Genomic DNA, 17,514 nt, shown 5'->3' with positions numbered 1-17,514 from the left:
ACCATTGTGGAGGACAATTGTGCACTGACAATTATGGTGGGCCTTGATTCTGAAGGAACGCTACCGCAAAACCTAATACTCGCAACGCCAGTCTTTATTGCCTTATAAACCAACATCCAATTACTAATTCCAATTACTCTTCGATAAGAGAAACTATATTCAAATACAACGCACAGCATTCCATTAACTTTATCTTTTCTTGAATCCGTGTTCACATATAACTACATTAAATTTGAGGACAATTACTACCTGCCCAATACATGGGACAAGTATTGGTAGGTATACATGCACAGACAAGCCCCACATGTACCTCTGTTACATAGACGACACAGTTACAATATGGGCACATTGCCAGGGCAGTCTGGATAACTTTGTAACATTATATTTTCACACTACTGTAAAATTAACATTGGCTTCTTCAATAGTGTGCACAAGCTTTCTGGACACTACAATATGTATTGACAATGGGACACTAAAGACAACTTTGGATAGGAAACTTTTGGCAAACAACAATGCCTAAAGAATGCAAGACACCATTCCATACATTGCAAATGAGGTATTTTCAATGGTCAAGGAACCGGACTATGTTGCATTTGTGTTGAAAAGCAAAGTACATAAAGACTCGAAAACCTTAAAGAAACTTTACCAATCAAGAGCCACACGAACCCTTTCTCAAAAAATCCCACACTGACGCAATGAAACTTCAGCAAACCGAGGTCCTCAAACACAGCCCTAAGATTACAAGAACACCAACGCTTTTCTTACTACCAAATTTTGAAGCACACTGCCAAACGTGAAAAACGTCCTTAATAAATACTATCCAGTTCTCATCAGCAACCAGAAAGTCAAGAGCTTTCCAGACCCGCCCAACGTAGCCTACAGACGCAACACTAATCTCTAGGACATTCTTGTACATGCCCAATTAAGGACAAAGACGAAGCCAACTTCCTGTGACTGTGGAAATCAACTGTAGTGTCCGCAAGCCGAGCACATTGGGCACGACTTGTGGACACTACAGCGAAGCACTTGAGCGCTAGCCTTTCGAATGCCAAACAGTTATCGTTCTGTACTACCACATAAGCTCAAGTAACGTGATCTTTCTCTAACTTCGTTGAGTGATTTTCATTTTATTTTTGACTGGTCGCGCTACGACTAGACACAATGCTGACAAAGTTGTGCAAGTGTTCTTGTCAACTACAGGGCTTGACTCACGTCAGTAGTGCGCATACTGTGCGTGTGATTGGATCTATGCAGATCTGCCTTCCTCTTTTCTTTTCATGGTTTTCTTTTATCCCTTACTCCCCCTTTTTTTACCTTTCCTCTACACGCGGGCAGGTGACGTGTTCCTTTCGGGAGGCCATTCCTAGCACTCTTCTCTGCCTGTGTACGCTGGGTGTTTATGTATGTTTATACGAATGACAATAGTAATTCAGGTTTGCTTAATTAAATGTTTATTTTGCTTAGCAAATAACAAATATCATGACCACTGCGCTAAGAAAGTCGCAGAATTAGATCGATAGATAGAAAGACCCAAATTTTATTTAAGCGGGTCCTACAGCAGTTATAGGATCTAGCTATGGCGAATGCAATACTTGTCAGGTACGAGTTACTTCTTCATGTACCCGCCCTTGGAACCCAGCCCTCCTCCAGAGCCACCATCGAGGCCTCCTCCAAGCCCTCCTCCAAGCCCTCCTCCAAGGCCTCCTCCAGAGCCCCCATCAAGGCCTCCTCCAAGCCCTCCTCCAAGCCCTCCTCCAAGGCCTCCTCCAAGCCCTCCTCCAAGCCCTCCTCCAAGGCCTCCTCCAAGCCCTCCTCCAAGACTTCCTCCAAGACTTCCTCCTAGGCCTCCTCCAAGACCCCCTCCAAGACCTCCTCCAAAGCCACCTCCATAGCCTCCTCCTAGGAGGCGAATGCACGATGGCTCGAACACTTGGTACTTGGGAACTCCACCGCAGAATATGTTGAAGATAAAGTCGCAGTAGTCGGCGCGCTTGTGCAGGTGTGACGTACGACGCCACATAGCGCATCCATATCCTGCCGGAAAGCAACGAAAGGTTATATGAAGTACTCGAAACGATGCTTTGTCCAAACGTTTCTTAGAACATCACGAGATTTTATGTTGGTTTCTTAATATAGTTCCACTTCAGTTCCAACTCTACGTGAAAAACTTATGAAAACATTTTCGAGCTATATAAAATGCATTTCCCTTAAAATCACAAAATATAAACAATGGCGTTACATACACTTGAACTTGAAATATGTGGGACACGCAGACTTGGTTCTAGTTACACGTGTGTGGAAGATTGTTCCAGAAAATACATAGGTACAGACATTCTGAGCACTGTTCTAGTTAGCAGTGGCTATTTTACTGCAACCTATAGTGGGAGCTTTAATGAAATGAGATTAAGGCTGTTGAGAAGAAGCAGAGACATCTCAAGGTTACGTTTATTTATTCTGCGGTGAGCCTTGCAAGATAGCAATACGTGGAGTGAAGGAATTATTCTGTAGAAGCTAGGTGTGCCTCAATAAAGTGTAAACACAAATCCACTAATTAAAGGTAATCATTTCGTGTAATATAGGTTGAAGAATAGCGAGCTATAGGGTTTTGTACACTGCTGTGACGTTGAATGTTTGTGCGATCCTTTTTCTTGCTTTTCATACATGATTTTCAGGATATTTTGACGCATCCATGTGGCGCCAGCTAGTAATTTTCACTTAGATGTACAATCAATAAATGAACAGCATCAAGGAAAGATGATTGCACTGGACCAAAGGAAGGCCACAGGTTTGAAAAATATCTAATGAAACACATTGAATCACACAGTGAGGTCGCAGAAAGGCCCTGAACACAGCTCGAAAGAATTTTCTGGGTAAGAGAAATGTCCGCGTGAAACTCTGTCAGCGAAAGGGACAAACACACGAGCTCAATCCGAGTAGGACATAGAGCAAGAAGGGCATTGCTTACGACTTCATGGTCACGTATTTATTATGATCTAACCATTACTAATCATAACCAAATCGCCTATCTGAGGACATTTTACAAGATATCGACAGTTTTCCGTAAGTTCTCCATGTAAGCCCGGAATTAATCTCTAGTGTGCTACACACGAAAATCGTCACGTCACTTATCTGGGCATTTAGGTACATTGTCGCAGAACTTACCGTTAAGAGCGTAACGATAGCGTCCGATAAAGCAAGTGCTGCAATCTTTGTAGATCGCATGTTGCTGCCACTCCGCGGGACCTGAAAGATACAGGAAGAAGGAATACATTTTATTCATGTATCGAGAAAACTGCGCGACACAGTCCTGCAAGTATGTGTAGCTGATTCTGACATGCCAGAAAAATTTCGAGCACTGCAGCACCTTCGTGTATGTACATAGTCTGTGTGCTGGTGTTTCGTGTGATGCTCTAAGAAAGTTAGCTTTGTACAGAGCAGTTGTTCGTCGGCGCTCGCCTGTGCTACATAATAATGAATTTTCTCATTCAAACCTCTAGCACTCTTATATTGCTGAAAAAAAGAAGAGGATAAATTAGTGCATTGTTGAGTAAGCGCTTCAGCAAAGTAAGCTACAACTGCTATAGTGGCAGAGTTCAATATTAAAAGGCAAATATGCCAAAAACAGCAGGTTTTTGACAGGCAAGGAACAGTATACCTAATAATCATATTATTATGCTCCTTTGTGTATATTTCTATCCCACAACGATATTTCTTTGGCGCTGTTGCAGGTGTTTCATTAATTTAACGACGTGTGTTGTGCGAATTCCCACAAACGACGCTTTGAATGTACAAATTTTGGCTCGTAGAAAAGCACTCGGGAAGCAGTGTGACATTGTTGAAGTATCCTTCGGGAATCCTGCTGAGTGTTGCAAAACGATACTGGTCGTGATACGGTATGACCACTTTAGGAGCATGTAATGAGGATGGTTACCAATTATCTACGCATGACGAAGCAAGAAGCTTGCCAGCAAACCATGCTTGTAATTAGGGTCCTTGCTTGCCATCGTAAGTGAAACCTAGCAGGGTATCTGCACGTAAGGTGAACTAAAGGTTACGATTACTCTGTGCATGGCAGAAAAAATCATACCGGCGACTAAAGGACTGAACCGAACCAGCGCGCAAGTAAAAGAATGACTGATTGATCAGCATGATCCTTAATATTCCTATTGATATGTTATGCTTTCAGTGCCACTTTATTTAGTTTACTGAATGAAAAACGCTGGCCTTAGGTCACTGAAAAAATATAGTGTATAGAGCCTGTTGTGACGTCCTTAAGGAACTAGTTCCTACAATGTGTGTTCAGGTCGTTGTAGTGGGATGCAGCTATAGCAACTCGGGATTCATAAATTAAAAACAAAACAAATTAAAGAACCGGTGACCAATGTCAACTTGAAAAGAAAGGAACTAAGCTAAATATCTTTGGAGACCTGAATGCTTACGCATTCGATAAGTATATCTTTCACTTCCGTGTTTACTTACCATTGTTCGGATAAAAGGTGTACAAGTTCCTTGCCCAGTATCCTGGTGTTGAAGAGAGAACATAACTGCCGACACTGGAAAAATAACGTAATTCAGTCACACCTTGTTTCGAGTATAAGTTCATGACGAAGTCTTTTGAGCAGTCAATGCAACATGTAATAAACATTTGATCACTTCTATGGCTTGTATTTCTCTGTTTTAAAGCTTATGTACACTTCGGCTTCAGCAGTTTAGTTGGTCATAGCCCCTTATTAAAAAAATATTTTCCTGACTAGATACGCTTTGTTATTGGCTTAAAATCGTGATTCGCTAATTTTTTTTCTTACTAACATTTCTAGCGCAAGATGGCTTTATTGATGCGGGTCCATATCATTTGCGCGGCTTTTAACGTCTGAAAAGGTGAGCATCATGCGGCTGAAAGTTCTTCCTTTACAAAAATGCATTGCAATATATTTTACACAATTTATGGAGCAGTGCAACCCAGTTAAGAGGCGAATCACATTACTATTCTCATTCATACTTTAAACACTTAAAAATAAAATTGAAAATACACTGACCGTCGCCGAAGGTAAAGGAGCAACAAATAGTAAAGTTGGGTGATGTACCACTGAACAAGAGGCTTACACGAGGTAGCATTCAAATTACCAATTTATGCAGAATTGAATTGATTCGAAGGCACTGGCTTGTACCTTTTAGCGTAACTGAGAACAGTTCATGACCCTATGGAAGTTCTCATGGCGTAAACCGAACTTTTTTCAACTTTCCACAGGCTGTCGCACATATGATGCAAGAAGCTAGATTTGCATCATAGTCTTTGCATAGAGCGTTAAAAATACTGTAAAGGAGAGGCTGAATGTTACAAGTGTATAAACAATGCTCCGTGGGGAGATTTAAGAGTGATGCATGTTTTTCAGAGAAAATGTCTTCGAATTCTATCGTAATTTTGATTTCCGAAAGTAATTTGCAGTGCGGCGTAGGCCGTATTTGTCCGATAAATAAAAATGTGATATTGTGCGACCATGCCTGCCAACAATTGCCACTAAAACTGAGGAGTGACGTAAAGTAAACGTCTACGCTTGATCAAAACAAAATTAAATTATTTGGTTTTACGTGCCAAAACCACGATCTGATTATGAGGTACGTCGTAATTCGGGACTCCGGACCATCTGAGGTTCCTCAACTTCCACCTAAATCTAAGTGCACGGGTAGGTTAGCATTTCGCCTCCATCGAAATGCGGCCACCATGGCTGGCATTCGATCCCGCGACCTCCATGCTTAGCAGCCCAACACCGTAATCACTAAGCAGCCACGGCGGGTGATCAAAACGAAGAGGTAGGGTGTATCGTGCACTATACGTGTGTTTTGGTTTAGTACAATATTGCATACTAATGTTGATTGGATACAGCTTGCTAGATTGCAGGAACCTCAAAGTAGGCGGTAATCATCAGCAGCTCACCTACAGTCAGAACTGCAATTAATCCATTGCTTTAGGGACTGAATACTTCTGATAAGGAAAGTGAATATTCTAGAAGATGCACAAACGCAGTGTTCAGTATAGAACCATGCTTCCACGAACCCCTTTGAATTGATTAAATGATATCACGAACCGGAAACAACTTGTGCCTTTGTTTTTTAGTCATCAGCGGGGGCTAAAACATGGCTTCAAAACATTAACAACCTGTACGCCTGCCCGAGATATGCATCATTGCCTTTGTAGAAAGCGTCCGTTTAAGCTCTGAAACTGTTTGCACTGTTTATACCCTCGACAACTCGACAATAGATTCCGTCTTATGTTCGCCAAAATTCTTACACTGATCCACATCCGCGTCCGGATCCGTCCTGGCTCCATGAGAATCTGGCTGGGATGGTGAAGTTCCTGAACGGTCCAATTCTCTCGTACAACACGCACCTAGCGTCTCCACCGTAGTATGGGTCGATGGGGTAGTTTCTCTTCACCATGACCCACTTGCCATTACGGGGATAGCACTGCGTCGCAGAAAAGGGAAGTTAGGCGCGGTTGCACGAAGAAAATGAAGGGAAAACGTGTCTTGACACGTTGTTACCATATTTTATGTTGTTCGCCCAACCTGCAGGTTTAAGGCAATCGCAGGTGCCGCTACTCTCTGCCGGTGGGGCTTCAGAAGTGTGCCGATCAAATTAACCTTTATTTCCTATCAGAGAAAAGCTGGACGGCGTTTTTAAATAAAAGCCACAACGTTATACTGACGGAGCCCAAAATACTGACATTGCCGGAGCTATAAAAGGCACGGTCTGTATTCACAGCTCACACGGACGATTGAATTGTTTAGCGGCTGATCCGTTCGAGTCGTTATCTTGCGTAACCAAAATTATATACTTTTTGTGCCAGGGACTCATCTTTAAGATTCACAGTGTAAACCATGCAGTCCACAAAAAGTTTTTATTAGCGCAAACTGCTAAATATGTCGGCCTAAACAATAAGCCCAACTTTCAGGCCGGGAAATAAGTATATATACAGTATTTAACAGAACTGAAGACAGCCGGCTTTGATCGCGAATCATTCAGAATGCTTTTTTTGAATTTCTTGCAATTAAAAAAAGAAACTAGTGGCCGGGTGGACATTGGGTGGGCAGGATATCCCACCTGCTAGTGGGAGGTTACTGCCTTGTTTTTTAGTTTTCTATGCATAAATAATGCCACGTACTGCACGAACGTTTTTATATTCCGTGCGAAGTAAAAAAGATAAAACTGTTAATGTCTGTGGGCTCACCAGGTGCCGTATTGTATTTAAATCGGGACTGAACAGCACCCCAGAAATGGAAGTAGGCGCTCTGCACCAGCGAATGCGCTCTATATTACGACTCATAATAAAGAGGTGTGTTTTCACAAGTGATTGGAAACATCTTGTGCACATAAAATAATCGCAGGCGCGGCATGGAATGCTAGGAAACAGGGACACGAGACAAATAATGTGATACTACACGGCACTCTGTTCTACTCTGTGTGGCCCTTATCTTCGTCACCTAGCGCTTGTATCACACCATGGCCAAACAACACGTCCACTGCAATGTGTTTCTCGCAGAAAATGTTATGACACTTGCTATCACAAAGTACGAACTCATGCTTCTGCAAAGCTGAGACATTACCTACATTACCTACATGAATTAGCAGTGGCGGCAGCGATAAAACACGGAGCTTCAAGTTTTTACATTTCGCCTTTCGTAGGTTGGAAATTGTTATTTCTGCCACAGCTGCTTTCCTATTAGATTTGCTGCTGCTGCCACTCTCTTTGAGAGTGCCGTGTGGTACTCTTGACTTTCTACTGTAAGCAGCCCCGACGTTATGGAAGAGCTGACGAATGCATGCCAGGAACGAAGGTAAATGAGCAGATCGCTCGAAAGAGAATTCCTGAAAGAAAACATAGATGTTCACAATTGAACAGATTTTTTCAGCAAGCGCTTTGATGGCATTGTGTCCGAACTGAGTGCCATCAAGAAAGAAAATGCCAAAATCCGAAAGGAAAATTCTGTGCTGGCTACTGAATGCAGAGAGCTGAAAAAGAAAGCCGCACTTGAAAATGAAGAAAAACTAACACAGTTAGAACAGTATTCTCGAAATACGAACATTGACAACAAATGGGTGCCAAAGCTTGTGTAAAATTCTGGAGAACATTGGCAAGACGATCAATCAACCAGTTTCCAAAGTGTGCCACAGGGTGCTCACATTCTGAGCAATCGGACCTCATTGTTCAAGTCCTCACGAGGTCAAAGCGCGGTGCTGTATTTGAAAAGGCAAGAAAGGCGCGCCTTTCTACAACCGATCTTGGATACACAGAACAGTTTCCGGTATTTGTTAATGAGCCCCGAGCTAAAAAAGCTTTCGGGGTTCACGATTGTGCGAAAGAAGGAAAAGGGCTGGCGCTTCGCCTGGACGAAAGGCGGAAAAATGTTCGTAAGAAAAACTACATCGTCTCCCACACCATGCATCTGCAAAGCGCATGACCTTGATAAAATTAATTAGGTAGCACCGAGTGCGCTTGAAGCACCACTCATTTCCGCGAAATTCTGTGATTATATTACACCTAGCCATGCAGCTGCTTTACCTACGAGATGTGATAAAAACTTGTCGTTTTCTCAGGAACCAACCGTTCTCTCCCATTAAATGAATTCTTGTCTGTACTCCCTCAACACTGCGCATAAACTTTCTTTGTCGCCTATTGTATTTCTTTCATGTATTGTATTATCCACTCCTGCTATAGCCCGAGCAGGGGCTGCAGAATGTGTAAATAAATAAATAAATAAATAAATATAAATGCTCAGTCAGAGAAATAAAGAAGAACATATTCTTGCGTTCCTTGCCACGCTCGCTTTTAAGCGCGATGCATTAATGGTCACGAAAACGTGGTACCACAATACCATAAATGTTCACAGGTGTCCAGATTACACAACTCCGTTTTTTTTAACCGGCCATCAAAAACAGGAGGATGCATTATGGTGAGGGCCAAAATGGAATTAACTGTCACCTAGTGGATTCTTGTTCTCATGTGACATGTGATTAGGAAGTGTTAAGTGTCCGATTCTCTGATTTTATTGTTGCTGTTTTATACCGACCGCCAAGCGGAAATGTGCATAATATTTTTTTCTTGATTACTGCTTAAGATGGGTTAATGGCACTCGTTCTAAACTTATATTTGGAGGTGATTTGAAGGTAGAGTTATCCAAGAGTTATGTACAACAGCAGGGATAGTGCAGACTTTTAAAACTAAACGGGTTTCATAATAACTCTTCCTACCCGTATTTAGAGGGATTTATCTAAGCTACTCGACAAACTTATTAATAATATCGAAAGCACGCAGGTAGTGTCGAGTATAATTAGCGCACCAATTAGTGACCACCTAGCAATATGTTTTTGACAAGCCGTAGTTTTTCTTACAAACACACTACGCATCACATTAGAACAATCAACGATATAAGTTCGAGCACTTTAGCCGCTTTTCGTAATTATTTTCTGATAAGCGATTGGTCAAACGTTATACGTACTATGATCTTGGCTAGTAGCGCGAAGTGAACACGGACACAGAAAGGAACAGACAGGACGAGCGTGTTGTGTCCGTGTTCACTTTGCGCTACTAGCCAAGATCATGTTACCGTACCCACTCGCCCAACTGTCTATCCTTTTGCATTATACGTACTAAATGACATCGAGTAGCCCACAATTTATTTTTGAAAATACTCGAAGTTGTTTAAGACAATACCTCCCTTTTGAAGATACTTCCAGTTCCCGTAAATGTAAGAAGCCATGGGTTACGAATAAATACGTACGAAGAATAAACTCTATAAAGCCTTCCTAAATAACGAAAGTCAAGGCGCATTCAAATTATTTAAGGCTCAAAGAAACTGGGTTAATAATCTTTGCTCTGCTAAAGAAGGTGTTATTTACATAACCTGCCTGATATGGATGTAATAAAAAGCCGGATGTTGCATGGAAAAGACTTAATGAACTTCTAAATCACCACGAAATGGAAAAATCGATCACTCAGAAATCATTTCTGGTAACTGAACTATTTCCGAAGTTGACCTAGTTAATACATTCAATGATTATTTTACGTCTCTGTCAAGCACCTGGAGTTATAGCCCACAGTGCTTGCGGTGCCTGGATGCACCCAGAAAAGATAGTGCTTTTCTTGCTCCAACTAGTACGAATGAAATAATTACTCTTTTCATCGCTTAAAACATCAACTGCTGTGATACCGATGACTTGCATATGCGACCAGTCAAAGAAGTCTTGGACATCATAGCCCCCATATTAAAACACGTTTCTAACCTTGTTTTATTGCTTGGAAATTTTCCGGAGAAGTTACACAAGGCTAAAGTAATTGTTTTATATGAATGTGGGAACGCAAATGAAGTATCCAACTACAGGTCAATGTCCCTATTTCCCGTGTTTTCGAAAGGTTTGGAGAAGCTAATACCCAAAAGGATTATTTATTTTCTTGGAAAACATCATATTGTAACAAATGCACAGTTTGGCTACCGGAAAGAGTTTTCTATGCAATAGGCTCTTTTATTACATAAATAAATTATATCAGACTCCTTTGAGCGTGAAATGAGTACACTAGGCATATTCGTACACTATTCGAATGCCTTTGATAGCATAAATCACACTACATTAGTCAAACAGTTCAGCTACTATGGTTTCCGGGTGGTATCTTTGGATCTGTTAAATTCTTACCTTAAACATCACGAGCAACAAGTATATATAAAGCAACACGTTTCAAAAAGAAAGCAATTTAGTGCCGATGTTCCATAAGGAAGCATTTTGTGGCCACTCATGTTCTGCCTGCATATCAGTGACGTAGGCATAACTGATAATTCCGCACAATTTATAATGCACATTGCATCATGGAGTACTGACAAATCACAGAAAGTACGCGCTGTTAAAAGAAAAGGTGTGTTGCTGAAGCCTAAAAGACTGCAAAATGGATGCTCAGATAGAATTATATTATAAAAATTCACATCTTTAAATAGTCCCTTGCGTTAACAGTCTTGGAGTCTTGTTTGAGGAAGATATCATGGAATAAACACACAGAACTGATTACACGAAAAATTACACGAGTCTGTGGTATACTTCACAAATGCAAATTTTACTGGCCAAAAATATTAAGCTTCCTATTTGCAATATTTTGCTTGCGTCACATATAATGTAGTGCCATTTAGTGTTGGGCACGATTACCCTACCATGTATATATGTCCGTTGCCTCCATATAATAAAAAAGGCAATTCATGCCATCATGAATTTCCCGCATAACAGTCACACTGAAACACTTTTTTCATGAATTAAACTTAGTTACTTCACCTAAGTTGCACAAAAACATATTTGTTGAACGCTATGAAGCAGCCTTTTCCAGGAAAAATATCTTCTTTTCTAGCATTTCTTGTTTCAATGAAGAAACAAAAACAATGTGCTACTCGCCTTATTCAAGAATGATAACTACCGCGAACTCGAAGCAGCTGCACAAAACAGGTGTTACGCTACTTATTGCCATGCCATTTACCCTGCGTTTGTGTACTTTTGCTAGTAAGCTGCTTGCAATGTGTGTATATATATACATGCACATCAACATAGGTGTATTGTTGTATTCGTCTGCCTGTAACCAGAACCTATCAAGCGATCGCATTTCGGTCTTATGATTGTCAGCTACACTTCCTTTAAGCATGAAATGCTGTTTTCTTCTGTATTGCTATTTCTCTTCTTTTTTTCTTTTTTTCGTCTTTAAGTTTCTTCTTTGAGTTGCACTTGTCTTAGATTATCTCGCTTTACTATATACTTGACGACTGACATAGCCCCTTTTGTTGATACGCATCTGTTTTTCTTCTGTTTTTGCTATGTTGCTGTGGTAGGCAATGTATTAGCTCTGCGGTTACCTTTGCCATTCGTCTGTGCCATGCTAAAGGGACGGTGAGCCTCGCTGTGGCGTTTAGTCCTAGCCGTCAGCATGCTTCGGATTGCGATGTTGATGTGATTTAAGTGATTTGATATTTATTTGATGTGCACAGTATAGAATATTGCTTGACATGTATTTTATATCGTGGGAACTGTCCTCTAATTTCGCCAATAGAACTGCACTTCCACATATTAACGCGGCATAGTGTACTAACATACCTCCTTACAAAGTGTCGCAGCAGAGACCGTTCAGATGTCAAACGCCGTTGTCCTGTGCTGAGAAACATAAGTAGTTCTACTCGTTATTTCTCCATTGCAACTTAACGGGAACGTTTTTCTCAAGGACTTACATTGGAGGGATTCTGGTATCTTTGCAGATCTCTTCTCAGTTCTGGATAATCGGACCCCTGGGCGAATTCCAGCCCAAGCTGCAAGGTGAAAATGGCGACAGTTGCCAACAAGATACTCGAATACGACGTCATTCTTGCTTGTGGTCCCAGCGCAATGACGAGAACGCATCTTCGGGCGCTTCCTTTTAAACGCACTGCTAGGCAAATCGAGACACGGAAGGAGATGATTGTGTAACGTGCTTCAGTTCTGACGACTTCAAGGTGCAAGATAGAACAATGTCAGTAACCGCATGCTGACAATATGTCTTACGAACAAAGAAAACTGTCGAACAACCTTGCCAGTGACCTAACCTGTTCTTGCACTTCTTATTGTAAGCATATAGTTCCCTTGTTTTCAAGCACGTGGATCACAGCTGTCGTTAAGATTTAGACTCACAGTAGGTTATTTGCCTATGAGATATTCATGATTATTATTTGTGGCTTTCACTGTATCTCAGGCTTTCACAGCGAGTAGTTTGACGTGGCTGTCCTCTGCAGCAAGTCTATGCACTGAGAAAGTGTGGTCCTTGCCTTTGTTTTGTGTGTGTATGCACTTTTTTTTTCGGTGATATATTATGCCTAAAAAATGTGGCGTGACTGACAGAAGAAAAAGAAAAGCCTATCGCGATCCTGAAAGGCTGTTTTCAACGTGATACAATTACAAGGAAATGACCTTACAACAAATTTATTTATTTATTTATTTGTGATGCCTCAAAGTACACAGTTGTACATTGCAGAGGGGAGGGGCGAAAATACATTCCAAGAGTAAAAATACTGGATTAGTTCTAGGAATTCACAGTGCCGGGAACAAAAAAGCTATGAAAAAAACTAGTAATACATTCAGAACAACCAAGAAAGATACTTACATAATATGAAAATACAGAAAGAGTACACTTTACTAAGCAGACAATGTACACGTGTAAGTACATAATTATGCCATTTGCCACCATACATTATTTATGTTGATTAGTGCATTCTTAAAAAGTGTGGGGTCACTGATGCTTACTAATGATGTAGGTGGTTTATTCCAGTCGATTGAAGTCCCAGGAAGGAATGATTGTGAGCACGCGACGATGTTATGACGGGATACGTTAACTTTATGTACGTTATCACGACGAGCCAAATAATAAGGCGCAGGGTGGATCCAAAGAGGGCGAAGAGATGCGCTGTGGTAGTAGACTTTATGAAAAAGGGAAATGCGTGATTCCTTTCTGCGAGGAGATAATGATGGGATTTGAAGGGTGCTCTTCATTAATGTAACACTAGCAGTGCGATGGTAGTTAGCTAAGATGAAACGAAAAGAGCGATTCTACACTGATTCAATTTCTTAATTAATCTGATCTGATGAGGATGCCAAACAGATGAGGCATGTCCTAATTGGGGGCGGACGTATGTTGTGTAGAACAGCCGTTTTAATAAAACATGTGCAAGCGAAAAATTTCTCCTCAAGTGTCCTAAGGAGCGGTTAGCTTTAGGTATTAGATATTGTACATGCTGCTTCCAAGAAAGATCGTTTTTTATGGTGGTACTGGCAAGCCCGGTTTTCATTTAGTGCGATAGCAATTATATGGACACTTCAAGCGAGTTTATTGTCGTCGCCGTCGCCGTGAGGTTCTCTATAAAGACCAAGGGCGATAATGCTGTCACCGCGCTTTACGCTGTATGTGCGAGTGAACACGTGCGAAGGGAGCCACAGTGGTGGAAAGTGCGGAGGAAGCGCGCCATCTTGCATCGCGTGCGAGGCCCCCAACCTTGCGAGGGGGGGCGCTGCATTCTACTCCGGCTGCAACTGTGCATGTGGTGGCTGATCGCAGTCGCGTGGCCGTATCTTGAGAGCGATCTGCGTTTGGGGCAGTCTAGGTGCACCGGCAGCTTGTAGCTTTGTGCGTGCTGCTTGTTATCGGCGCTCTCTTTGCGTTGAAGCGATAGATAGAACGAATGTCGCTTCGCTCGCTGCCGCCGCCTTTCCTCACACCAGCGTTTCGATAGCGAGTGTCCGCGGTCATGGAGTGGGACGTGTTCATGTTCTCTGTGCGCACTGACATCATGCTTGTTAATTTAGTTGGCATGCGAATGTTTACAAGTTGATACGGCCGATAAAATCACTATCCTTACTTCGTATGGCGGTCTGCTATTTTGCTGTCGCAAATCGATGCTTCGCCATTCGGGCGAAACTGCGACTTTTATTATAACAAGAACGGTACACATTGTATTGCATATGTACTTTGTACAACACAAAACAAGTGTGAACAATTCAACGAACTGGTATTTATTCACAGCTAAATGAAGAGCATAAGAAAAAGAACTATGCGATCAAGAAGTGTCGGATGTCCATTGCCAATGAGCTCATTGGGAGGCGGATGTCTAATGACCCTTCAAAGACTTCCCAATCCCGGCAAAAACGTTCGCAGGTATTCATTGTATTAAGTCCTTGAAACTTGATCAACTACCTAATATTTGAAAATTTCAAGCTGTGCATATTAGGTGTTGTCTGACTTTGAGAGTCTTCATGTTACTTGATAATAAGTTACAAAGGAACGGCGCTGAAATCTGACGAAGACGAAGAGAGGCATGTGATTCAAATTTAAATGTATGTGAGAAAATGTTTTATTTTTGTGACCGTCCTTTTGTTGAGTATCTTGCTGAGTTCGCTTACTGCAACAGGGCACGCCTGTGATAAGCGAGCTTCAGCATGAACACTGTTTTGCGCGTACTATTTTACCTGTTGATATCATGCCACAGGGAGTAGGAGGGCCACTTTAGGCACAAACATGCCGTGGTAATGACGTATTAGTATTACAGAAGACCATGTCTGGGGTCTTCAATGCTGGCGCATGCAGCTTCGCGAAACTCGACGCACATACAAACACGGCAACAAAATTACGGAACAAGAAAACGTTGACTTGTTATTTTACAGGAGCATATTTCTGGACAGGGTACAGGGTTCAATATACCATGTTTTGTGATATTGTAGAAAAGGTGGTAGGTGGTGTGTCACTGTTATCTCTCTGTAGCACACAGTGTATGCATAGACGATATTTTGGGCAGGCACACAACTAACACGTTCAAGCACTTAGATCTTAGATCATAGTTTAGAGTAGATATTTATATTATAAATATGAAGAGAATCGTCATAAAAGTATTGTTCCGTGTTCTCGCATTTTAAGTGGTCAGTAAGGCAAAGTAACTGCCGTGAAATTATTTGTTGAATTTACCTCATTACGCACGATGAACCACAAAGCGCGGCTAGCAATGTGACGTAGTGCCCCTGTGACGTAGTGAGGCGGCGTGAAACGAAGCTTGCCTGTATAAAAATTTCTAGCAACAACTTTTAGACTGTCTTTATACTATTGTTACTAGAGCCTACCAACAGACAATTGAAATCCTACGAACTGTCTTTATACATCCTAACAACGCTCTAGTAACACCCTCGAAACAATTGGTCACCAACTCCCAATAGAAGCATGTTCATAGGATGACTTTAAGCTTCCTACCAATTTCATATGAACGTTTGTCTTTATGCGCCCTAGTAACATTCTTTCAAAAGAATTATGTTCATATATCTTCTGCCAACTTCATACCAACCACCTATTACATTCTTCCAATTGAAGAATGTTTGTAAACGTTCTGCTAACTTCCTACCAATCCCCTATTAACAAGCCTTCTTTATACGCCATATTAGCATTCTTCTGACTGAAGAATGTTTGTAAATGTTCTGCAGCTCCCTACTAATCACCTATTAACATTTGTCTTTATACACCCTAGTAACGTCCTATCAAGAATTGGCCACGGTACTTCAACTGACGTCTTACTATCCCCTTAGTAACATTTGTCCTACATACGACCTAGTAGCATAGTGTAAAAATTTGTCAGTATGTGTGAACATGGTAAAAGGCAGTAGGCAACCTAGAAGGTGCGCGTACATGGAAAACATATGCAAGTTTGTACTAAAAGAAGTTTATTCACACAAAAACATTTACGCAGAAATGTGAGAAAAGTAATAGAAAAATAATAAAAATCATAAGTAAATAATGACTTAGTTGATTACGGCGTGGCAGCTGTCGCATAATCTCTAGCAAGCATAGATTATAAAATATTTTTTACACTCAGAGCTGATGTCTGTGAGAATGTTGGCAGAGTGAACCCTGAGAAGAAACAAGACAGTCAGTGTTGCCATCATGTTCAGGTTAGCACTTCACATATAATGGTATAGGGAACATCTTTTTTAACAAGGTTCACGTGCAAATTCACAGGAATTCTAAAAGTGTAGCCGTCATCCCTGTTTACTTGCAGAGGAAATGGCAAAGAGGGGGACATATTGCAATGCATATCCTTTGCTTTGTTGTGTTCACTAAGTGTTATTAAAATTAAGAAAGTGTGCAAGGTCATTTCCACGAAAAAAAGGGAACAGCCGAAAACTATTTTTATAGCCCCCGAAGTTGTGGCCTCAATAATTTCAGTTTCCCAAAATATTTTTTTAACCAGTTATCTGAATAATAATTTATTCACTCAAAAAATCAATTACATGGTTCATTCATGGTCAAATGTGTAGCGAGCACTGTAGACACGGGCGCAGAGAAGGTGGACACGCGAGCGCTTATTCACAACTGTTTATTTTTGGAAAGACACAGAACGTAAAAGTGCCAGTTAGCTGCAACGAGCATGTGCAAAACGTGTCATCCATTTTTGTATAAAGAGATTACAGAGCTTGAAGCAGTATTCAAGAATACAAATTCTTTGTCAGTGATAGCAAGCAATGGCTGACTGATCTATATTTAAGCCCGCCTTATTATATGGAACCCTGCTGTAATTTAACGGGTTCGTTTATTTTCACTCGAAAACAAATTGTCAGTGTCAAAAAATACCGGTACACAATGACATAGGCTGCAGTGGTTAGACAAATGCGAATGATTTTCTTTCACATTCGCGCTTGTCTAACCAGTGCAACCAATGTGAATCAGTTCCCTGAAACATTTGTTATTGTGAACTGTGAAACTATACGCTCAATCTATCACTATATCTCATCCTGTACAGCGAGAGTAGGAAAATGCAAAGAAGGAGTTCATGATCAGACAATATTTACCAGACATTAAGTCATTGCGACCACTGTGAAAACGAAGTATTTGTACGCTTCGTGTTTATAGCAACTTCAAGCGAACCGCATGACGCAGCATAGTTGAAGTATGTAATAAAATTGTTCTTAAAACATTTCACGTCATTACAG

At 41.2% G+C, this 17,514-nt stretch overlaps 1 protein-coding gene across 1 annotated transcript; it reads right to left on the bottom strand.

The window, feature by feature from the left end:
* Positions 1 to 1,428: 1,428 nt before the first annotated feature.
* Positions 1,429 to 12,427, bottom strand: LOC135917859 (uncharacterized). Its single transcript, XM_065451456.2, has 5 exons — positions 12,252 to 12,427; positions 6,290 to 6,465; positions 4,480 to 4,553; positions 3,163 to 3,243; positions 1,429 to 2,034 (listed from the first exon to the last, which is right to left on the bottom strand). The coding sequence occupies exons 1-5, from the start codon at positions 12,381 to 12,383 to the stop codon at positions 1,607 to 1,609; spliced, it is 891 nt and encodes a 296-aa protein (XP_065307528.2). The 5' UTR covers positions 12,384 to 12,427; the 3' UTR covers positions 1,429 to 1,606.
* Positions 12,428 to 17,514: the final 5,087 nt, after the last annotated feature.

Source organism: Dermacentor albipictus, chromosome 10 (assembly GCF_038994185.2).
Source record: "Dermacentor albipictus isolate Rhodes 1998 colony chromosome 10, USDA_Dalb.pri_finalv2, whole genome shotgun sequence".
Taxonomy (NCBI): Eukaryota; Metazoa; Arthropoda; class Arachnida; order Ixodida; family Ixodidae; genus Dermacentor; species Dermacentor albipictus.
The sequence above is the reverse complement of the archived record's forward strand: the minus strand, read 5'-3'. Positions and strand labels throughout refer to the sequence as shown.

Bases quoted from the DNA above. Each gene is read 5' to 3' on its own strand.
- LOC135917859 (XM_065451456.2), bottom strand. From the start codon at position 12,383: ATGACGTCGTATTCGAGTATCTTGTTGGCAACTGTCGCCATTTTCACC. The intron at 6,466-12,251 runs GTAAGTCCTTGA...TCTGCGACGCAG, and splicing joins GATACCAGAATCCCTCCAAT to TGCTATCCCCGTAATGGCAA. The intron at 2,035-3,162 runs GTAAGTTCTGCG...GCTTTCCGGCAG, and splicing joins CTATCGTTACGCTCTTAACG to GATATGGATGCGCTATGTGG.